The 25,107-nt window shown below is 42.8% G+C and overlaps 1 protein-coding gene across 1 annotated transcript in view; it reads right to left on the bottom strand.

Moving 5' to 3' along the window:
- Nucleotides 1-1,558: 1,558 nt before the first annotated feature.
- Nucleotides 1,559-25,107, bottom strand: part of tspan4a (tetraspanin 4a) — a 544,510-nt gene continuing 520,961 nt past the window's right edge. Inside the window, exons 6-7 of the mRNA XM_079554801.1 lie at nucleotides 13,216-13,299; nucleotides 1,559-2,166 (exon numbers count right to left, since the gene is read on the bottom strand). Coding sequence (XP_079410927.1) covers nucleotides 2,098-2,166; nucleotides 13,216-13,299 — 153 coding nt within the window. The 3' untranslated portion in view covers nucleotides 1,559-2,097. The remainder of the gene's footprint in view (nucleotides 2,167-13,215; nucleotides 13,300-25,107) is intronic.

The following is a 25,107-nucleotide window of genomic DNA, read 5'->3' as shown; positions in this document are numbered from 1 at the left end:
TGTGTCACGGACCGGTGGTTGGGAACCACTGCTTTAGAGCTGCAGTGGAGCTGAAATAACACTGTCACTGTGAGAGTTATTATACTGTATTAATCTGCTGCTGCTTGGGTGGTCTTTAAACAGCACTTACAAAGCTAGAATATAATCAAAACTTCTATGTTTAGGGCTCATTTTATTCGAGCAATGATGGGAATTAATTTCGGCAGCACTTTACATCACGGGCCGGTAAGTCCATGGTACTTACAGTGGTAATTACTAGTCAGTGTTAATTTCGTCGACTTAAATATTTAGTCTTAATTTTAGTCAAAGTGTTATTTTTGCCGACTAAAATTGGATTAAAACTAAATTAAAAGTTTCTCATGAGACTAAAACTATGACTAAAATGTCCAGATGTTTTAGTCGACTAAAATAAGACTAAACGAACATAAAAAAGGAGAGACTAAAATCATCCAAACTTCTATTGAGCGTCTGAAAAAGCCTCAGATCATGTAAATTCTCTGCCAAATGAACAGGTTTGTGCGTTGTTCATGAGGAGCAGCTCCATGAAGCAGAGGAACAACATTAAATATGATTTTAATGAATATTATAAATGCAAAGTCGACTAAATTAGTCTTAATTTTAGTCGACTAAAACTAGACTAAAATTGAAAAGCTTTTTTTGACTAAATCTCAACTAAAATTAAATTACATTTTAGTCAAAAGACTAAGATAAAAAATAAAATATGTTGTCAAAATTAACACTGTTACTAGTAATGACAGTGGTACTTATTGTGGCACTAAAAGTGGTAATTACTAGTAATTGGGGTTAGGGAGTCACAGAGTTACCACTGTATAGATACAGAGATACAGGGGTAACTCTTAGTAATGAAGGTTGTACTTCTATTTACTATGGTACTTACTGGTAATTCAAGGATACTCCAGCAGCAATTCATAGGTAGTAAATGAGGTACTTGTACAAACAGAAGTAATTTCTAGATTTGTGTGACTATAAAACAACATAAAACAGTGTTAGGGAAAACAAGAAGTACAACCTTCAGAAGTACATACCTTGTAATTCTCACTAAAGTATCCTTTAAGTACCACAATAAGTACCTAGAACTACCACTGTAAGTACCAAGGGATTACCGGCCCCGTAATGTAAAGTGTTTCCTGAATTTCTTATTTATTTATCCCAAAAATATGAATAGGTTTGGTGATGGGGGATTCGCCAAACGACCCTGCCCTAAGTCAACGTATTTCACGGATTACCTGGCTGGAGATTGAAACTATATTGTGCATGTTTTATGTTGATGGGAAAACCCCGAAGTCGACCCGTCCTGACACGTGGAAAACATGCAAACTCCACACGGAAAAAGACCCGACGCGGGACTCCCAAACTGTAAGGCAAGAGTGGCGGCTATTGTGCTGTTTTGATGTGACTGATAAAACTTCAATATCAAAAGTAAATCAATAAAAAATAGATGGAACTACTCAGAACTACTCAAAAGTATGGATTAAAATCCTCTTAACGGCAACATCTGTCCAGGAAAACTAAATGTTAAACCAATCCTGTTCCTTTTTGTAACGCATTTCCTTCCTCTTGCATGTGTGCTCTGTCGTCCCATTGGCTGAAGCTACAGGGTTACACTGGTTTTAATACATGTTCATAATAATCATCATCGTCATAATAATAATAATACGGCTTCATCATAAAAAATGTTCACAAAAGTAGCGTTGAACATAGAGCAAAACAAAGCAAAAGCAACTCAGGCGGGACACGTCGGTATACACACTGTGCTCGTAGGATGGTTAGCGCGGGACGGGGGGGCGTGGAGGCGGAGTCACCTTCTGGGGGGGCGGAGTCAGAGGGTCCACAGTCTTTGGGAGGAGGGGCGGGGCCGGTGACGCTGAAAGAGGAGTCACCATTTTGAGTCAGAGGGAGTGTAAGTCTTTGAGGGTCAGGGGGAGCCGTTGTCTCTGAGAGGGGGCGGGGTTTGGTGACACTGGGCGGAGTCAGGTGTTAGAGGGGAGGTGACGGGGGGGGGGGAGCAGTAGTCTTTAAGCGGGAGGGGGAGGATGAGGTTCGGAGCGGCGGGGGGCGGGGGGCGGAGTTCCAGCGCTAGGCGTAGTAGGTGTCCACTTTGACGGCCTGACAGAACATGGTCATGGAGAAAACCAGCCCCAGGATCTGCAGACACAAAGAGGAGACAGATGTTGGCAGATGCTTCACCAATGGAATACAAGCGCTAGAGCAAGGATCTTTAATAAAACTCTAGACATGGCCTGAAGGAGAGAAAGAAGAAAACAATGCTAAAATGTGATGAAAAAATGACAAAAAATGACCAAAAAAAAGACAAAAATGTGACAAAAAATGACAAAAAAATGACATAAAAAAAATAAAAATCAAAAAAATCAAAAAAAATTACCAAAAAAGTGACGAAAAAATTATAAAACAAAAACAAAAAAATAACAAAAAATGTGACAAAAATGTGACAAAAAATGACAAAAAAACGAGTAAAAAATGACAAAAATGTGACAAAAAATAACCAAAAAATGACATAAAAAAACAAAACAAAAATTACAAAAAAATGTCAAAAAAAGAAAAAAAAAAGACGGAAAAATTATAAAAAAATACAAAAAAATTACAAAAAATGTGACAAAAATGTGACAAAAAAATGACAAAAAACGAATAAAAAAATGTGACAAAAAATGACCAAAAAATGACATAAAAAAACAAAACAAAAATTACAAAAAAAAGACAAAAAAAGTGACGGAAAAAATACAAAAATATACAAAAAATGTGACAAAAATGTGACAAAAAAATGACAAAAAACAAATTAAAAAATGACAAAAATCTGACAAAAATGTAATATGCTAAATGCTAAAAAACTTGACATTTCAAAGAAAGTACATCCTGATTGAATCAATGATACATTTAGCTCCTGGTTTTACATTGGTTGCTAAAGGGGTTAGCCTCACCGGTCAGTCACAAGATGGCTGCCACGAGAGTGTTTTTTGACTTTATTCACGCAGTTCTCCCAAGTGTCAGGGCTTTGGGACCCACCATTACCCTCGGATGACGAGCCGAGGACCCAAATAAAAATGTAATTTGTCATATATCGTATAAAATATTGCACTTTCCATACAAGTTCAGTAGATTTCCCATTAAGACAAGAAATTATGACCAAAACAACCAAATAACATTATTATAACAGACACAGTTAGTGTTTCTATGCAATTTCAGATGGAAAATATTGAAAAAAAGTTCCCTATAGACCATCGGTTTTCAACCTGTGGGTCGGGACCCCCAAGGGGGTCACGAGACGAATTTGGGGGGTCGCCAGATCATGTAGATAAAATATACATACTTTTTTTTAACGTATATTATAATATTTTATTGTTGCATGTGTGTTCTATTTTACCAGAGTGCCATTATATGTTCGAAATTTGATTAATTTTATTTTAGCCATTTGTTTTTTTCTTTGTTTTATAAGAATTATGTAGGATAATGTTCCGATTTCTCACGGTGTGACCAGAGCAGGGGGTCACGAACACCTTTAACTGTTATAATCTGGGTCGCAGCTCCAAAAGGTTGAGAACCACTGCTATAGACTCACAACCCACTGAAAATGGTTCCATGATCCACTTTTGGGTCCCGACCCCCCAGTAGAGAATCACTGTTTAACATTACATATGACCAAGCGGGATGTTCTGGGTCATGACCGAAAGGACAAGATCGCGAATACAAGCGGCCGAAATGAGTTTCCTTCGCAGGGTGGCTGGGCGCGCCCTCCGAGATCGGGTGAGGAGCTCAGTTACCCGGGAGGAGCTCGGAGTAGAGTCGCTGCTCCTTCACGTTGAAAGGAGCAGCTGAGGTGGCTCGGGCATCTGTTCCGGATACCTCCTGGTCGCCTCCCGCGGGAGGTGTTCCAGGCATGTCCTAGTGGGACAAGGCCTCGTGGAAGACCCAGGACACGCTGGTGGGACTATGTCTCCGAGCTGGCCTGGTGTCGCCTCGGGGTCAGAACAGCTGGAGGAGGTGTGTGTGGACCGGGAAGTTTGGGCATCTCTGCTGAGACTGCTGCCCCCGCGACCCGGACCCGGATAAAGCGGAAAAAAATGGATGGATGGATGGAATGCTCTGACAGGACATTAAAATACTGAAACTACTTCTCGCATTTTTAGACTAATTAAAGAGGTATTTGATCTCTTATTTGCCCAATAATATTTCTCAAAATCATCTTGGGGGCCGGAGGCTGTGTGCTGGAGGCCTGGATTTGGCCCCCGGGCATGACATTGCCTACCCCTGCCGTAGGGAAATATGCACATATGACCGATCCTTTGACCCTCGGGAGCGATCTGTAAGGAGCAGTGGCCGATGGCAGTGCTGGAAGGTTCACCTATTGTACATGTTTTTAGTGGTAGTGGAAACTGCAGTACCCAGAGACAAGAGGAAAACATACAAACACACAGAAAGGCCCCGTCCAGGTGGGAATCGAACCCAGGCCTGTGTGAAGCACGAGCCCATTATGTTTTGAACATTAGAGCAGCAGGCACAGGGGGGGGGGGGGGTCAGGAACCGCTGAATTAAAAGACCTTCTTTCTCGTTCAGTCCGTCTCATAAAGTGTGTTGTAAAAGCCGTCATTGGCGCCGCGTGAATCTCTATAAAGACGTCAATCGATCGAGACCCGTAACAAAGAAACTGTGTTCGGCGCAAATTCCGCTTTCTCCCTCTGCCGCTCTCTGAGGACGGGAGAAACGGAGCGCGGCGGTTTATAAAAGAGAGGCTCGACTTTCGATAAGAGGTGAGAGAAAAGCCTGATGCCGGAGTGGATAATGTAAGCCTCCTCACTGTGCATGCGCTAATATCCGTCCCACCTGTGTGCTCCACGTTCACCGCAGAGACACCGTGATGCAGCGTCCGTGGATTCACTCTGGACACCTGAGCGCACCTTCACTCGATACGACTCGTATAACAGCTGGGAAGCGCTTTTGATATTTAAGACTGTTCTTTTCACGGCCGGTTGATTCATTGGAAACCATTAAAACCTTCACAGTGCCATTTTACAAATCGATGGGCAGCACCCCGGAGCCGCCGCATTAGGGGTTTTGTTTGGTTGAATTCATTTGCGAGGCTTATAAAAATCCACAGTTTTAGTGGACAAGTCGTGGTTTATTATGGGAATAGGAAATGTCTATCTACACGATAAGGTTCTTAACCCCTTAACTCCCGCCTGAACCGAGCACATTTTCTCCAGTTTGGCTTTACCCCAATCCAAAAGCTTCTGGAAAAATGGTGTGAAAATAGCGACAGAACTGAGACAAAAACAATGATGAAGATGTGACAAAAAAGTGAGAAAACTTTGACAAAAAAGTGACAAAAAAATGACAAAAAATGACAAAAATGTGACAAAAATGTGACGAAAATGTGACGAAAATATGACAAAAAATGACAAAAAAATGACAAAAATGTGACAAAAATGTGACGAAAAAATGACAAAAATGTGACAAAAATGTGACAAAAATGTGACAAAAATGTGACGAAAATATGACAAAAAAGTGACAAAAAAAGTGACAAAAAAGTGACAAAAATGTGACGAAAATGTGACGAAAATATGACAAAAAAATGACTAAAAAATGACTAAAAAATGACTAAAAAATGACTAAAAAGTGACAAAAAAGTGACAAAAATGTGACGAAAAAATGACAAAAATGTGACAAAAATGTGACGAAAAAATGACAAAAATGTGACAAAAATGTGACAAAAATGTGACGAAAATATGACAAAAAAGTGACAAAAAAATGACAAATAAGTGACAAAAAAATGACAAAAAATGACACAAAAAAAGCCGTCGTAGTTTATTATGGGAATAAGAAAGGTCTATCTACACTATAGGGTTCTTAAAGGCACACTGTGTAACATTTTGGACTAAACTGTTGCCGTCAGTAAATAATATCCTTCAAATGACCAGCTCAACACAGAAAAAGTTATTATTGCAGTGGGTGATCAAAGAATGCTTAAATCTTCGTCCCATCTCCATGGAGACGAGCTGGAGACGTCCCCACTCCCCGTAAAGTTACCAGCAAAGGCTCATGTTTGTTTGTACATTTATGAGGTATTTTTCAATGATGAAAATATCTGTCAGGAAATAAATACTTGTATTTAAATGTTATTTATTGAGTAAAATTCTACGCGTTGTGGTGAGAATTATTATTATTTTTTAGATATATATCGACGACAGCGGGTCTAGTTGTTACATACTCTTCCCTGTCCATTCCACGCAAGGAATTAGTCTGGTCACGGAGCAATTGGAGCAGTTGGAAGGGGCGGGTCAATCAATCAATCAAACTTTTTTTTTTTTCAAGCGCTTTTCATACCAAAAGGTATCGCAAAGTGCTTTACAGATTCCAACATTTAAAACAATACGCCTGGGACAACCTCCCATATATATATTTTATATATTAGGATTAAATAAATAGATTAGTCAGTTAAAAGCTAAGCTAAAAAGGTGGGTCTTGAGCTGCTCTTAAAAACATGAACGTTCTCCTCAGCCCTGAGCTCCTCCTCAGGCCTGAGCTCCTCCTCAGCCCTGAGCTCCTCCTCAGGTCTGAGCTCCTCCTCAGCCCTGAGCTCCTCCTCAGGCCTGAGCTCCTCCTCAGGCCTGAGCTCCTCCTCAGCCCTGAGCTCCTCCTCAGCCCTGAGCTCCTCCTCAGGTCTGAGCTCCTCCTCAGGTCTAAGCTCCTCCTCAGGTCTGAGCTCCTCCTCAGGTCTGAGCTCCTCCTCAGCCCTGAGCTCCTCCTCAGGTCTGAGCTCCTCCTCAGGTCTGAGCTCCTCCTCAGCCCTGAGCTCCTCCTCAGGCCTGAGCTCCTCCTCAGCCCTGAGCTCCTCCTCAGGTCTGAGCTCCTCCTCAGGTCTGAGCTCCTCCTCAGGTCTGAGCTCCTCCTCAGGTCTGAGCTCCTCTTCAGCCCTGAGCTCCTCCTCAGCCCTGAGCTCCTCCTCAGGTGGTTCCAGAGGCGAGGGCTGTAATATGGAAATGGTAAATGGTCTCAACTTATAAAGCGCTTTTCCACCTACATTAGGCACTCAAAGCGCTTTACAGCAAGGATCCACTCACCCATTCATACACTCATTCACACACCAGTGCACGCAGACACTGGGGGCAATGTGGGTGAAGTGTCTTGCCCAAGGACACAACGACAGTGTGCACTTCCAGGAGGTGGGATTCTAACCCCCGACCTTCCGATCACGAGACGACCTGCTCTACCATCTGCGCCACCGTCGCCTTAAAATTGGAAAGACGCCTCACCATGAGTCTTTTTGTTACATTAAGGTGGGTCGACACTAGCCTGGTGATATTTAGTCTGGGGACCAACTCATTTTCTGGTAGGAGAGGTGCGGTTTACGATCGTCCATAGTCGTTTATTGGGCGATACGAACGTCTATGATGCGTCTGCACGAAGCCAGAGCCAATCGTGTCATCGTATCTGATGACGTATGACGTACCAGCTGTAAACTTTCGAGCTAAACTATTTAGAACACGGCCTAAAACTAGCGTCGCGTCTGCTGCTGTCATGTTTGATCCGTAAATAAACTTATATAATAATATATATATATAATAATATTTATCCTCTCAATGTCTCTATCTTTATTTAGTAAAAAAAAAAAACATAATTCAGCATTTGTTAAAGTATTGGTGGAGAAATGGGAGTAAGTAGAGGGAAAGGTGTAGACAAAGGCTTTCTCTTAATACAGATACACCCTTATAGCACATTATACCCCCTTGTAGTATAGGCCATACATATCCATATGACAAGGAGCCGAGCATCTTCCCTCGGACTGATGTGTCCGCCTGCCCGTGCTCTCTGTAGCTGCGGGAGGCCGTGTGCTCTCCTTTTGAAGCGCTCTGTGGCGGGTCGACGTGTCCGTGAGCTGTGCAGGTGTCTCCAAACTGGAACTGACTTCAAAAGCGGCGGCGCGAGGAGATCCGGGGAGATGGATTTGAAATACTGTGAATCCCATTAAAACTCGGCCCGACTTTCCTCTCTCTCTCTCTCGCTCTCTCTGCCTTTCCCTTTGCTGTTTACAGAGAGGCAGGTGTTGAACAATACTTTACAAGGATCTTCATTGTAAGTTCACGGTTTGATTGGAATGTGACTGACTGTTGCTCTGTTTACACACACTGTTCACTAAAAAACTAATGTCTTCTTCTGAAACAGTGAAGAGGCACCGAGAGCCCCCACAGCTGCAGCACAGAGGAGGAGCTACAGGAGGGGCTACAGGAAACAAAAAAGGGACAAACGAGGAGAAGATGGTGAAAGACTGTTGTGGAGCGGAGGGAGCTGTGCAGGAGGAAAAGGAAGGAGGAGGTGGAGCTGACCAGTGCAGGACGCCACGCTCTGGAGGCAGCACATCTTCTCCAGTTTGGCATTGCCCGAATCGAAAAGCTTCTTAAAAAAAAAAAAAAAAATAGCGACAAAAACGAGCATGAAAATACAAAAAAAAAGAGCACAAAAAAAATAAAAAAACTGTCCAAGAAACAATTAAAAAATGATGAAAAAGCAAAGTAAAATAGGCCACAGATGGGTGAAAAAAGTGGCAAAATCTCAACAAAAAAGTGACAAAAAAACAGCAACAAAGAGGCAACACAAAAAGGACAAAATCGTGCCGGAAAAGCAACAATAACACAATAAAGAAGTGACAAAAACACGACAAAAAAAAAGACACAAATGCCAAAAAAACAACAACATGAAAACATGAGAAAAAAAGAATGTGACAAAAACGCGGCAACAAAAAAGTTTTTGGTACCGTGCTATTGTGCAAAACTGCCTTCAGGTGTTAGTCCTGAGCCGCCATTGTGGGCCGACCTGACCAGCATGTTTTTGGAGGTATAGGGAAACTGAAGGCAGGACTTCAGTCTCCTCTGAAGTGGTGCAGAGCCTCCAGGGTTTGTCCCGGTTTCAGAGCGTGGTGTCCCGCACTGGTCGGCTCATCCACCTCCTCCTTCCTCTTTTTTTTAAACTACAACTTTTAAAGGGGGGGTATTATGCACAATGGACTTTTTCAAGCTTTACATCATGTTTTTCTGTCATTCCCTCATTAAAACATGCCTGAAGTGTTGCCTTGGCACATTCACGTATTTCTGAATAATCTGTAAAAACTCTGATGGCGGCCATTTTAGGGACAGGTTTGCCTGAGTCCTCCTAGGAACGCCCCCACCTCCTGGAGACGCCTCCGAGCTTTCGTCACCAGCCGAGTGACCAACCACTGCTGCTCAGTAGAACCCCCTCCCCACTGATGCAACAGACAGCGTGTGGAGGGGGCGTGTCTGAAAGGCTCAGAGGTTCTTAAAGAGACAGAGGCCTATTTCAAGACATTCACTACAGCCATTTTGAGAGAGCAATTTTATACAAGGCAGTTATTCTAATTTACTGCATTTACAGACCAACAGAAGGTTTGGTCATCATTGTAGTGTGATATAGACTGGTGCTGTGTGATTGAAAAAAGCATAACACCCCCTCTTTAAGTAGAAATGTCACCCCAAAGGCATTGACGGCTGGGTTCATGAATATTAAAACATAGTATCACAGATCAGCCTCTGCTCAATGTTCCATAATTTGTTTGAGACCCGTCCAATGCTCGACTCGTGGGGAACTCCATGCCCAGATGGACAAGTGTTTTACTCCGTGTTTCAATATGAGTTCTTTTAATGGTTGGACACAGGGACTGGAGAGCCTTTGGGAGAAAACCACATAACAGCTTGTAGCCATAGCACATCACTGCAACGTTTCTCCTGTGTTCTAAAGGAGCCAGTTTGAGTTCTTCACAGCCTCCATCTGTAGCTGGTGTAGGAGTAGTGTGGTATGATCCTACTGGCTCGGCGTTGGAGTTTTTCCAAGGAGGTTAGTTTGTGTGACATTTGGAGCGGCCCAGACAGGTGATGCATATTCAAAATGAGGTAGAATCTCCTCTCGCTCCTTCACATCTTCATCTTCATCCTCCTCCTTCTCCCCCGGCTCTGACGCCGCTCTTCACCTCAGGGTCACCTGTGAACCTCCGCTTTACTGAGGAGCCAGGACTCAGTGAAGAGAAAAACAAACAGCCTTTACTGTCCTCTGGGAAGAGCGTAGCAGACGAATATAATCTGTGTTATTCTCCAGTGAACAGACATTAGTCAGAACTATATTAGTGATCCCCACCTGGAACCGCCACCTTAAAGGGATGTTTCAGGATTTTTGACATAGGGCCTCATTTCCTAGTTATCCAGAGTGTTGCTGATTCCTGGAGATATTTTTTTTGTAATTCATGCAGTTCTTATGTCTGAAGAGTTTCGTGGCACTAGGCTAATGCAAGGCTAGCACATTTTTATGGTATCAGCTAGCCTGCATACCACCGTTTTTACATACTGAGATATGTTCTTAGCTTTGACGAGTTCTTTAGGACCTGTCTGATCTTCACCCGTGCCTTCAGTCACGTAAACACAGCGCAGACGGCGTTAGCATTTAGCCTCTCCCTCTCTCCTCTATAGCTCCAAAACAGGTCAAGATAGAAGCTACCAAGCTCTTCCACGTTTTCCCTATTTAAATATGGTTACGTGAAGTGTTCCACTACAAAGTATAATCACACAAAATTAAACAATGTGGATTTTCTAAGCGGATAAAAGGGGGAACTATATTGTAAGGCGTAATAATACCAGGAGCAGTTCGAAATCCGCGCAGTAATCTTCACTTTACTGTGCGGATGCCAAGGAGTAATTTGGCAGTAACTTCACGTAATCATATTTAAATAGGGAAAACGTGGAAGAGCTTGGTAGCTTCTATCTTGACCTGTTTTGGAGCTATAGTGGAGAGAGGGAGAGGCTAAATGCTAACGCCGTCTGCGCTGTGTTTACGTGACTGAAGGCACGGGGGAAGATCAGACAGGTCCTAAAGAACTCGTCAAAGCTAAGGTAAGAACATATCTCAGTATGTAAAATCGCTGGCCTGTTCCTTTAAGAACAGTGTGACCCGCTCCACAGAGCACCTGAGGCAAATCACTTATAACACCAGACTAATGATATAAATGTCCATATGTGTCGATAGCATAATTTGAACCATTTTCCATTTAAAATACCTTATATTTGAGCAGCATCAGCTTCGTGGTTGTATAAGCTGCGCAGCGGCGGAGTGATCTGCTAGAAAATAGTCCCTCAAAATGCGATCATTCATGTGATGCAGGTCAGTTATTTTCCAAACATGATTCTATGGACACAGACATTTATATGGTTAGTCTGGTGTTATAAGTGATTTGCCTCAGGTGCTCTGTGGAGCGGGTCACACTGTTTTTAATGCAGGCTAGCTGATACCATAGAAATGTACTAGCCTTGCACTAGCCTAGCGCCACGAAACTCTTCAAACAAAAGAACTGCATGAATTACGAAAATAATATCTCCAGGTATCAGCAACACTCTGGATAACTAGGAAATGAGGCCTTATGTCAAAAATCCTGAAATATCCCTTTAACCTGGTGGAGGGGTTTGAGCGCCCGAATGATCCTGGGAGCTCTGTTGTCGGGGGCTTCGTGCCCCTGGTAGGGTCTCCCAGGGCAAACCTATAGTCCCATAGGTGACGGGTCAGGCAAAGAGCGATTCAGAAGCCCCTAGAAGACTAACAGGCCCGGTTAGAACCATGAGGCCGTCCCACCACCTGCAGGAGGAGCCACAGAGGCTGGTGCAATGTGGAAAAGTGGAAGAAAATGGATGGATGGACATTAATGATAGAAGGCTTGTCCGGCCTGTATACCTCCTCGTTTGTCCCTTGTTTCCTTCCTGTAGCGCCTCTTGTGAAGCCTCCACTGTGCTGCAGGTGTGTGTTCCGATACAAGTGGAGAACGGATGGGAATGAATAAAGATTAAATTAAGTGCGAGCTGTTTCACACGCGCTTTACGTAAGTGAAAGACGGCATACATTCATACATTGGATTCACGTTGGGACTTGCTGGGAGTGTTAATTAATGTCACAGAATAGCGGCGTGACATTCTCCCCAGAGCTGCTGCCTTAAACGCTCTCAAAGTTTGCATACTTTACATTCACCTCATGCAGGGGCGGAACTGAAAACCAGGCCTGGACTCTGGTCAGCCCGGCCCAAATTAGCGTAAATGTGACACTTCCACAAATACATATGTTAACCTCTGACCCCCCGCCTGCCCAAATCTAAAAGCTTCTTGACTGGAGAGCAACACTGCAACGTCTAATTTTTTTGTTGCTTTTTCATTACTTTTTTGTGGCTTTTTTGCCGTGTTTTCGTCACTTTTTCGTTGTGTTTTTCGTCTCTTGTTTTTCGGGTTTTCTTTCATTTTATTGTTTTTTCATCACTTTTTTCGTTGCTTTGTCGTCCCGTTTTCGTCACATTTTGTTGTGTTTTTGTCACTTTTTTGTTGCTTATCCAGCACATTTTTGTTCTTTGGATGCTTTTCTTTTAACCCCTTAACTCCCGCCTGAACCGAGCACATTTTCTCCAGTTTGGCTTTACCCCAGTCCAAAAGCTTATGGAAAAAAAGCTGTGAAAATAACAACAAAACTGAGACGAAAACAATGATGGAAATGTGACAAAAAAGTGAGAAAAGTTGGACAAAAAAGTGACGAAAAATTGATGAAAAAGTGGCAAAAATGTCACAAAAATGACAAAAGAAATGACAAAAAAGTGACGAAAAAGTGACAAAGAAATGGCTAAAAAATGACAAAAATTAGACAAAAAAATGACCAAAAATTGGACAAAAAATTGATTAAAATTTTACCAAAAATGACAAAAATTAGACAAAAAAATGACAAAAAAATGACAAAAATGTGACAAAAAAAATTACAAAAAAAAGAGTTACAAAAATGAGCTGAATACCCAACAAAAAAATAATAGAAAAAAAAAATCTGATGACGTGAATAAAAAGATCCTCTCGGTTCAGGCGGGAGTTAAGAGGTTAAGCTGTTGGATTTGGGTAAAGCTCGGTTACGCCCGGGGGTAAGGGTCAGGTAAAGTGAGAGGCCAGTCCGCCCCTGACCTCATGTCTGTGACTTAAGCGCCTCGTCTCACATCCAAACATCAGACCATGATTCGAAACTCTCTTCCAGACTTCACGGTGACCATTTATAAATCCCACCTCAGCAGTTGATCAAATGGACCGGATTATTGCCGCTGTTTGGGTAAGAGGGAGGCAGTGTTGGAGGTGTGGGCGTCACTGTTGTGTGTGTGTGAGCTGGACTTGCCTGTGTGAGAGCCGTGCACAGGGCGAAGATCCACAGGGCCACCAGGTTCTCGCTCAGCCAGTCCTTGACGCGCTCGTAGCAGGGCTGAGGAGACACACACGGGAGAGTCGGGTCATTCCGTGGACTTTAGCAACATTTAGAAACGTCAAAATACAACACATTTATTCATTCGCCGTCCATCATTGTGAAACTGAAGAATGATGTGAGTTTCATCAGAGTAGAAATGCCCAACAGTAGCACATTCCCACATAAGGAACGCGGCAGGAGGCATTCAAAATGGTGTCAAGTCAAGTGGTGCAAGGCTAGTGCATGTCTATGGTATCAGCTAGCCTGCATTAAAAACAGTGTGACCCGCTCCACAGAGCACCTGAGGCAAATCACTTATAACACCAGACTAACCATATAAATGTCTGTGTCCATAGAGTCATGTTAGGAATATAACTGACCTTGCATCACATGAATGATCGCATTTTGAGGGACTATTTTCTAGCAGATCACTCCACTGCCGCGTAGCTTGTACCCCCACGAAGCTGATGCTGCTCAAATATAAGTTATTTTAAATGCAAAATGGTTAAAATTACTCTATGGACACAGACATGCACTAGCCTAGCACCATGAAACTCTTCAAATATAAGAACTGCATGAATTACAAAAAAAATATCTCCAGAAATCAGCAACACTCTGGATAACTAGGAAATGAGGCCCTATGTCAAAAATCCTGAAATATCCCTTTAATGTTAACAGTTTGGGGAAAACAAATTAGAAACAGTACGCCAACGGCCAATACGTCAACATGATAAGTTCCGAGTTCATTTTTGTACGTTGTGACCCAAATGTTCCAAATACACTGCTCCTCACATACAGAAGTCCACTTTCACGGAACCAAAAGTAGCCCCGGGTCAGACAAAAGGCAGTGGAGGCATCTGTGCTTGTAACAGGTTCAGGCAGGACGACCACTCCAAGATCCATATGCTAATCCAGCACCAGACCATTCGGACTTGACACACCCAATCTACAGTCACTGTCACAGTTCACGCGCCATGACGCGTTCCCCCGAATCCATAGTGACAGCGATACTGCTCTTCTTCTGTTAGACTTACTGGCGGTTGACCACCAGCATTACCGCCATGTATTGAACTGGAGTCTGGGTCATTGAGAATGGTCAGAGGGAAACTCACGCTCAGTAAAAGTTATAAGTTGAGTACCATAACAGAATCAACACCCCTTCGAAACAGGGCAGACATCGCCTGGTTCAAGACGGCCATCCTTAATAAATGGTGAAGGACTAGGCTACGTGAGTGGAGCTTCCCCAATAGCATTCAATAAGCTAACTGAAGCTATTTCAAGCTAGCAGTTTGGCTTGTTTTTTCTATATTTCTATATCCATGCAGGGGTGGACTGGGACTGAAAAACAGCCCTGGACTCTGACCAGCCTGGCCCAAATTAGCGTAATTGTGCACTTCCACAAATACATATTTTAACCTCTTACCACCCGCCTAAACCAAATGCATTCTGTCCTCTTTTGGCTGTGTAACACCTCATTTGAAAGCTAAGACCCACAAAACTGACCTTTTTCCTCGCCCTTTGTATGTTTTTTTTTTTTTCATTTTTTTCCCATTTTGTCACTTTTTGGTTGAATTTTTGTCACATTTTTGTTGAGTTTTGTCACATTTTTGTTGAGTTTTTGTCACATTTTTGTTGAGTTTTTGTCACATTTTTGTTGAATTTTTGTCACATTTTTGTTGAGTTTTTGTCACATTTTTGTTGAGTTTTTGTCACATTTTTGTTGAATTTTTGTTGAATTTTTGTTGAATTTTTGTTGAATTTTTGTCACATTTTTGTCACATTTTTGTTGAGTTTTTGTCACATTTTTGTCACATTTTTGTCACATTTGTCACATTTTTGGTGCTTTTTTTCCCAAGAATCTTTTTGATTAGGGTCAAGCCAAACTGGAGAAAATTGGATCCGTTCAGGTGGAAGTTAAGAGGTTAACCTCTTGCCACCCGCCTTAACATAAACGAGTGCATTTTCCCCAGTTCGGCTTTTTGGCATCATCAGCAAAAAGAACGGGAAAGGTGGTCGCAGAAACAGAAGCAAAATCATTAATATAAATAATAAATAATAACAGTCCCAAAATCGAACCTTGTGGCACACCATACTCCACGGAATTCCTTTTAGATTCATGTTTTTTTACACTGGGCTTTACCCAAATCTAAAAGCTTCTTGACTGGAGATCAACAATGCAACGCCTCATTTGAAAGCTAAGACCTACAAAAGTGATGCAAACTTTTCGTCACGTCGCCACATTTTTATCATTTTTTGTTGTGTTTTTTTGTCCGTCTTTTTCTCGCTATTTTGATGCTTTTCTTTTCAGCTTTTAGATTTGGGTAGAGCTCGGTTGAGGCGGGACTAGTGGCCCTAGAGCCAGTGGCCTTTCTGTGCTCTTCCAGAACGGACATATGGCCCCTGCATCCATGTTTTCCCACCAAGCACTCGGCCCCTAAGCCCCGCCTTCCTTGATGAATGTTTTGTCTGTTGTTGCTTTACGATGTAAGGGTAAGCTAGTTAGGTTTATTCAGGGCTAGCGATGGAATTGGTAACATTTTTTCCGCACTAGAAGAGTTCAAACTTGTCGCCGCTATCGTCTCCATCCAACATGTTTTTAGTACTGAGGTCAGAGAAGTGTCAAGCTCCCCTGTAACCTGGGATGCTCCACGGTGCTGTTTTTTTCCCAGTACGTACGAGATCATTGCGAGACTTCACTCACTCAGTTCCACCTTTTTTCCTCGACGAGTCTTTGATTGGGGAGAAGTGATGACGCAGGTGCGGATGAAAGAGTCTGATTCAGCAAACACGGCGGCGTTGGAGGATCCCGGCGCCGCGTTCGGCCTCAGACGAAATCACAATTATCAGGACGCACACGGCGGCGGAGTCTGATCATCTGTGAGTCTGCGCTTTGTGTCAGCGGAAAACGCTCAGCGACAGTCGGGGAAGACGATTTCAAAGTTTAAGATCGGATTCTTCAAACTTAAGTCAGTTTCTAGGATTTCGAATATTTACACAAAACACACGTCACCACCTGGATGTAACTTAAAGGGGGGGTATTATGCAAAATTGACTTTTTCAAGCTTTACATCATGTTATTCTGTCATTCCCTCATTAAAAACATGCCTGAAGTGTTGCCTTGGCACATTCACGTATTTCTGAGTAATCTGTAAAAACTCTGATGGCGGCCATTTTAGGGATAGGTTTGCCTGAGTCCTCCTAGGAACGCCCCCACCTCCCGGAGACGCCTCCGAGCTTTCGTCACCAGCCGAGTAACCAACCACTGCTCCTCAGCAGAACCCCCTCCCCACTGATGCCACAGACAGCGTGTGGAGGGGGCGTGTCTAAAGGCTCAGAGGTTCTTAAAGAGACAGAGGCCTATTTCAAGACATTCACTACAGCCATTTTGAGAGAGACATTTTATACAAGGCAGTTATTCTAATTTACTGCATTTACAGACCAACAGAAGGTTTGGTCATCATTGTAGTGAGATATAGACTGGTGCTGTGTGACTGAAAAAAGCATAATACCCCCTCTTTAACTGTTCAAATGTATTGTATTTGCTGACGACACAAGTATTTTCTATTCAGATAAGAACGTTGACAAGTTATTTGAAACAGTAAGTGCAGAAATGTGCAAATAAAAAAATTGGTTTGATCAGAACAAACTCTCACTCAACCTAAGTAAAACTAAATATATGCTGTTCGGAAACAGAAAAAAAAAATACTGAAGCAAAAGTCCAAATCAAGGCAGTAGAGATAGAAAGAATTAACGAAATTAAATTTCTTGGGATTTTAATTGACTGCAAATTAGAGAGAGACCCAACCAGGGGCACAAAGCCCCCGACAACAGAGCTCCAAGATCATTCGGGCGCTCAAACCCCTCCACCACAGTAAGGTGGCGGTTCCAGGAGGGGTATTTGTAAGTTGTATCTAAATTAAAGCAGAACTAAGTAACTTGTACCTTTACGTTTACCTTAATAAATCCTTCGCGTATTAATACAAGTGTTAATGGGATGATTGGAGGGTCTTTCATCTCCCCCTGGTGTCTCTGGCCAGAAAACCACACTTGCAACTTGACCACCACCAGGCTGGAGCAAGCAATGCTAACTCATAGAATCATAAAGCAGAAGAGGCTAACAGGCAAAGCTAACTGTGGGCTAGCGCCACTTAAACAGTATTTACAGCCAAGTTTGAGTGAAAAAAAAAAAATTTCCATTGTGTAATTGGATGAACAATATCCCTCTGTCCCTTTGTCTTTTCCTGTCAGCGTCGTATTTACTCTCACGGACAATTAATAAGTTAAAAAAATCTCAACTTGCTACGACACCTGCAGTTGCGCTTATGGCCTCTAGGGGCATGAATGACTTAGTCCTGCCTTAAATTCCCACATTCCTAATGCATTTCTGACAGACCAACTTTATTTCATAACTTTTAGGGTCACTTTTTCCAGGATCCTTGTCAAAATAAAGCAACAATTTATCTGCTATTTCTTGGGGGGGAAAAGTCACACGATTAAATTCCACTTCCTGGAAAAATATCAGGTACATGGCCTTTAAGGGGAGACGCTACAGCGAACTAACTAAGAGCATATAAAAGAAGAGACCCTTGTTATCCTTTTGTTTTGATCTAAAATGTAATCAAAAGATGAACATGTTTAATATATTTTGATGCAGAGCGTTTTGAATAATTAAAGCGGTCGGAACAGCTGCAGAAGAAGAAAAAGGAAAGAGATCCTTTGTACAGCCGTCAAAAGATCCCAGAAGCCTCGCGCTGTGAACGACGCCCTTAACCGAACAAATGTAGTGGACTAAATGAAACTACAAAGACCCACTCGACGAGATCTTGACAGAAACTTCAAAACGTTTGTTGTATAAAAAGCTTCATTAGCCGAGTGTCACAGTTTGCTCTCGTCGTCTCTGTTAAGTAAAACAAAAAAAAACGACTTTGTGCAGAAGTTTCGCCGCCAAAAGAGAAACTTTCGCTAATGTTTTTGTAACTTCTCATTATTTATTCAGCGGTGGATTAATTAATGATGAGAGGCTGCGGTTTCGGGGGGAATTAGGAGAATTCGATTTTTACAAATTCAGCGCAACTGAGGCATTTCCACAAAGCGTTTCCACACGATCAGTCTAATGCAGCTGTTTGAGAGCGGCGGCTGAAGTGCTGGTCCTTAAACATTTACAGTGAGTTGTGAGTCTTTCTCATGGGGAGCCGTATGTTTCATCAACTGAAAAAAATAGGACACTATGGGCCAGATCTTGTGGCGGCGCACGGGGCGGCGCAGGCTCTTGGCGAATTATTTTCCGAGTGGCGGCGCTATATGTGCCATTCGCCTCCGCCACCTGCAGGGGGCGTCACAAGAGGAGGCGACTGCACTGATGGAATCACGGCTGACATTCACTTCCTCGTTTACATTGCGCTGTCTTGCGTTCTTTCTTAAGCCTTAGACTCTCACAGGTCAAAGTAAAAACTTTCTTTACCCCATCGTGAGCTAAACCATGTTCACGTCTCGAGAGAAAAAGAGCTACAGCGTCCGCTGTGGCGCGGATCAGCCGCGCTTGGCGTGAACGCGAAGCAAAACAAAAGCACATGTTCACCCCCCACTCCCACACAACCACTCTCCTGGACGCGGAGTCGATCTGGTTGGAGGAAAATGTGTGTCTCAACCCACTTAAATGCGCCAAGTCTGGAGTGGCAAGATCACAAAGTGCTCCTACTGAGGCAAAATGTCACGCTATCGTCTCCGTTTTGATGCACAAGATCGGGCCCTATGAGTTAAAGTGAGATGATGAGTATGTGTGGGGGGTCCGTACTCAGCTGGGTATGGCTTGCACATCTGCGTATTTATAGGCACAGTCCTGCTCCTGAACCCATAGTCAATAAAATATTAACTTTTGATCATGATTTCAGCTTTATATGGTTTTCGGAAGGATTAAACAAGTCAGAGCCGCATTAGACGGTTATAATGCACGACTCCTGCATTATAACGTCTAACGCGGCTCCTCGTTGTTTAATCCGCTTTTACCAGGGTCCCACAAACGTAACATTTATAATAAATGTTTTTTTCATTGACTAAACTCACTAAATCTGCCAGACTACGGGACTATTTTGTGTGGGTTATTAGCCGGTCACTGAAGGCTGGTCTCAGAGCGAGTCATTCTCCGCAGCTATTACGAGGATCTCAGTCAGGCTCAACGACACAACATCAGCACAGAATCACAACACAACAGGACTAACCCGGAAACACTTTTCCCTGGAAGTAAACACCGATATGCGGCACTCGTGGGCAGGAGTTATTTCACTTTTACGCTGTTTAACCTGAAGCTAAAGCTAGCTAGCTCAACCAGCTCAACTGTTTATGGAAACAGCTGCGGTGGAGTCGCTCACACCTGGGCCCCCCCAACTGAAACTTTTATGTTTGACTTTACTAATCCAGACAAATATGCTTCAATGCAGGATCATTTTATGTACGCCTGAAAATGATGAATAGCCTTAACCATTTTCAATAGAAATGTAAAGCTCGTATGTTATTAACAGTAGCTAACCTAGCTGCTCACTCTCCTCTACAAACATTTAGCAAACGTTTTGTTTTGGCCAAAAACGTTGAAATTAACACAAAATCCATCTCATACGTTCCTGTCAGTCACTAATTACGCCTTTATCTGATTCAGCTGTGTCATGCGTTGCTATGGCGACGCCACAGCGGAGTGATATCCCAGTGATTTAACTACCGGACTACGTGTGCGGTTACACCAAAATAATGCACCAGCCAATCAGAATCCAGTATTCACCCAGACCGTGGTATAAAGAGAGATATACAATAGGGACGGTTTAGAACGAGTTCAAGTGTCTCTGAGTCTTGTTCCTGAAGTGAGGGGAGGATGGAGTGTGAGATCGACAGACGGATCGGTGCAGAGTCTACAGTGATGCCGTCACTGTATCGGCCTGTTGTGGTGAAGAGGGAGCGGAGTCGATCTACGTTCCCACCCTCACCTACTGTCATGAGATCTGGGTAATGACAGGACAAGATCGCGGATACACGGGCATCTATTTCGGAGCCTCCTGGTCGTCTCCCTCGGGAGGCGCTCCAGGCATGTCCTATTGGGTGGAGGCCTCACGGAAAACCCAGGACACGCTGGAGGGACTATGTCTCTGTGGCCCTGTGTCGCCTCGGGATCCCACAGAAGAAAGGGAACAATCCTGCCATTGCCCCCTGCTCCTTCCTTCCCATGCCTCAGTGGCAATCGAAGGATGTGTCAAATACAGACAAGTTTCACTACGGGGACAATAAAGTACACCTTAACCTTATCCTTTAAAAAGTGTCTGGGGAGAGGGAAGTCAGAGCATCTCTGCCCAGACTGACCTGGCCCCAGATAAAACAAAAGAAAATGGACAGATGGACATAGAAACTAAGAATGAAACTAAATATTCTATCTTGTGAATTTTGAAAAGTCCCCAGAGCAGTTTGACTAATTTCCATTAACATAGATACAGACGCATCTCGTCATAGAAGGGGGCGTGGCCTGGCCGAGAGGGAAAATAGAATCTTTTGGGAAGCACAATTTTTCACTCTTTTTAGCCATTTTCTAGTGGAATATGAACTTATTTATCACATAAATAAAGTCAAGTATAAATCGGGCACATATATATTATATATATATATATGTATATTTTCTCACAGCAGATTGCTCTGTAGAAGTGAAAAAACGGCAGTTGTAGCTAGCGCCAGCTAACCGTTAGCATTAGCCCGATGCTAACATGTAGCATCAGGTTAGCATTCTCCGTTATTCATGTATTTATGGGCTGTTGAACCACTTTGCTCCTCTCCATGTCTTTGTATCTTTATTTAGTAGAAACTATATTCACAATTCAGCATTTGTTAAAGTAGTTTTGAATAATTAGAGAAAGTTTCGAATTTTTTTTTTAAACTGTTTTCAAACCTGACCATATATGGGCGATTCCAGAGATGCCGTCTGTATCTAAAGCATGGCTGGCACGAAAGTGAGTTTATAAACATCACAAAAATGGTCAAACTAAAGAAAGCTGGGTACAATTTTGAGCAAAATCTTAAATATAATTGTGTTAACTATGTTTGAGCAAAAACTGTGTCAAATGTGTCACATTATGCACTTTAAATACAAACAATACTATAACTTTGACTCTGGTGTTGATGAGGATATTTTCTAAATATTCCATAGTTTCTCTGTAAAATAAGGTCAACATGTCACGTTTATGCCAAAATCGATTTTACTGATGACACTTATGACATTAATTCACAGTTACACATGTTTTTTGTTGTATCAATATCCAACCACAAAGCAGAAAGAGCACTGAGCTGTTTAATAAATGTGTACATGATTTTTTTTTTCCTGTTATAGATGCCATATTTAGTGCTTTTCACTATTCAAACCCCTTATTTGACATCACTAACTCATCTATATATCTATATAGCTTGTTGCCACTACAGAGAGTGTGCATGAATAAATAAAGGTAATGCTTCGACGTTTGTAAAAGTGCTCTATACAAACTCCTGCCACATTTGATCTGGAAGAATGAATGGATTACGTGATCTTCTCAATGACACTTTCCGAAACATTTCCCAGCGATATAGAACGACTTTATGCGTCTCACAAATCGGCAGCAGATCTTTATTGCGTCTGAAACCACGGCTCCGCTCTGATTCTATTATTCATTTGGAGACTCGCCGCCGCCTCTCGGCCCCGCAGCCCGGTCAGAGCCGGAACGCGATTCATTCCACAACCCAGCGCTCGCACCAAATGTCAGTAAAAAAAAAACCTAAAATAAATCTGCTCCCACGCACAAGGAGGAGAAGGTCTGAGTGGATCGATACGGAGGCAGCGCAGCGAGGAGCGCCGCATTATTTATCAGAACTTACCATAAACCTCCCGGAACAGAAAGTCTGCGTCGGAAAATGTGTAAATTCACTTTTTTTACGGTTTTGACATTCAATTTTGCTCTCGTAAACCAGGCAAAAGCAGGGAAAATAAAACGAGGGGAGAGAAAAGTCGGACCGGGAGAGCTGTACGTTCAGGCCATGAGAAGTTTTCACTTTAGCCGAAGTTTATGTTTAAATTCAGTCGATTTTCCTGCTCTCTCCAGGTCTCTCAAATGCAGAGCCGTGTGTGTTGTTTTTTCTTTTATTTCAAGACTAGTTACATTGTAGATTCTCACTGAACCATGTGGAAATATGCTTTAAACCGAAATGGTAAAATAGATAGTGATGTGACGTTCATGACCGAGCGGCTCTTTAAGGTGAACGGTTCGAACTGGATCTCAATTGTGAAAAGAGCTGGGTCAATTTTACCCAGAGCTCCCCTGAACGAGCACAAGAACCAGCCCAACACTGGAGCAAGCCACACAGAGTACAAATATCTAGGTCTCACACTCGACCCCTTCCTTAACTTTGATAAACATATACAAAAACAATTGTCTAGAACAGTGGTTCTCAACCTGGGGGTCAGGACCCCCAAGGGGGTCACGAGACAAATTTGGGGGGTCCCCAGATCATTTAGATAAAATATACATATTTTCATTAGCATATAATCTAATGTGTTTGCTATTTTACCAGAGTGCCATTATTTGATCGTAGTTTGATGAATTTTTTTCAGCCATTTGTTTTTTTCTTTGTTTTTTAAGAATTATGTAGGCCAGGGGTAGGCAACGTCAGGGCCGGGGGCCAAATTCTGCCCTCCAGCATAAAACCTTTGGCCCCCAAGAGAATTTTGAAGAAGCATTTATTCATAAATCAGAGACCAAATATGTGAAAAGGATTCTAAAATGTGGAAAATACTGTCAATATTTTCACATTACCCAGCAAAACACCTGATTAGGTCATATATTATGTGCAAAACTTAAAAAAGGTGCTTTACTTTGGGCTACAATAGTGAGTTTCGGCCCTTGGTGTTTTGGCATTGAGGAAAATCGGCCCTCCATGACACAAACTTGCCTACCCCTGGTGTAGGCTAATGTTCCTATTTTTCACGGTGTGATCCGGGTGGGGGGTCACAAACCCCTTTACCTGTTTTAATGGGGGTCGTGGCTCCAAAAGGTTGAGAACCACTGGTCTAGAACCTTAAAGAGGGGGTATTCTGCTTTTTTCAGTCACATAGCACCAGTCTATATCACACTACAATGATGACCAAACCTTCTGTTGGTCTGTAAATGCAGTAAATTAGAATAACTGCCTTGTATAAAATTGCTCTCTAAAATGGCTGTAGTGAATGTCTTGAAATAGGCCTCTGTCTCTTTAAAGAGGGGGTATTATGCTTTTTTCAGCCACATAGCACCAGTCTATAGCACACTACAATGATGACCAAACCTTCTGTTGGTCTGTAAATGCAGTAAATTAGAATAACTGCCTTGTATAAAATTGCTCTTTCAAAATGGCGGTAGCAAATGACTTGAAATAGGCCCCTGTCTCTTTAAGAACCTCTGACCCTTTCCGACACGCCCCCTCCACACGCTGTCTGTGGCATCACAACACTCCGCTCGTTGTCTCAACAGTATTGAAACTACGATCGGTGCATTTTCATTTTTTTTGTTGGAAAGGAGCTTCTGTTTATCACTTTGTGAACAATGGCCACACCGGATATTATTTGGAGACGAACCTTCCACACCGGACGCTTGGAAGGGGCTCTTGCCTGAAAAATAACTGCTGTTTGGAGGCTCTCTCTTTGCATCTGCCATGCCCTATGGATCTCTAACTATACCCCCATGGACGACACCAGGATCTGCAGGAGCCCATACGATTCAAAAGACGGACATTATCTGTGCAGGTGGACAGTGGTTTTTCGAGGTTACCCCATTAGCTTGTTATAATCGACTACAGCTCATTGTTGATGAAAAGTCTGCAATAAACCACAAATGTGTAAAGCCAGGCTCATTGTGTGATCATCGTAAAGGCTGCTTCGAGTAGTTGCTGCTTTATTGACGTTATTTGTGCATAATATGCTGCCTGTTTTCAATGAATGTTGTGAAGGTGAAGGTTGTTAGCTTGTCGCGGCTAATAGTGCCTTAGCTCCGGGAGAAACCACTCGGCTACGACTCACTGTAGATGAAATGTGAGCAATAAACTACAAAATCAACAAGCCAGGCTCCGTGTGTGATCGTCATAAAGGCTGCTTCAAGCAGTTGCCTGTTTTAGTGACGTTTTCAATGCATAATATGCTGCGTGTATTCAGTGAATTTTCCCGTTAGCTTATCGCGGCTAGCTTGTTAGCTCCGGGAGAAAACCACTCGGCTACGACTCACTGTAGATGAAATGTGAGCAATAAACTACACAATCAACAAGCCAGGCTCCGTGTGTGATCATCATAAAGGCTGCTTCAAGCAGTTGCCTGTTTTAGTGACGTTTTCAATGCATAATATGCTGCTTGTATTCAGTGAATTTTCCCGTTAGCTTGTCGCGGCTAGCTTGTTAGCTCCGGGAGAAAACCACTCGGCTATGACCCATTGTAGATGAAATGTGAGCAATAAACTTCCAAATCAACAAGCCAGGCTCCGTGTGTGATCATTGTTAAACGGTTCTTTATGTGTGTGGTGGTTTTATTGACTTTATGTGTGCATATTTCTCGTTTCCACGTGATGACTCGAGGTTTAGCATAGCATTAGCTTTCTCCGGAGGCTCTGTGCATCATCAAGGCCCAGCGCAGAACCAGACACTGAAATAAGTGTTCTTGTCACCGGTTTTAATCCTGGGTGTTTCGGTAACAGAAACACTGATGTGTGTCTTTGTAAAAGTCTGCTGTAACTCCGGTTCACAAGACATGAAGCTAAACCTCCATGATGACTCTGTTTACATCTTAGGGCTAGACACTGCGGGGAG

Source organism: Gobius niger, assembly GCF_951799975.1.
Source record: "Gobius niger genome assembly, chromosome: 4".
NCBI lineage: Eukaryota > Metazoa > Chordata > Actinopteri > Gobiiformes > Gobiidae > Gobius > Gobius niger.
This window is presented reverse-complemented; position numbering and strand designations above follow the sequence as displayed.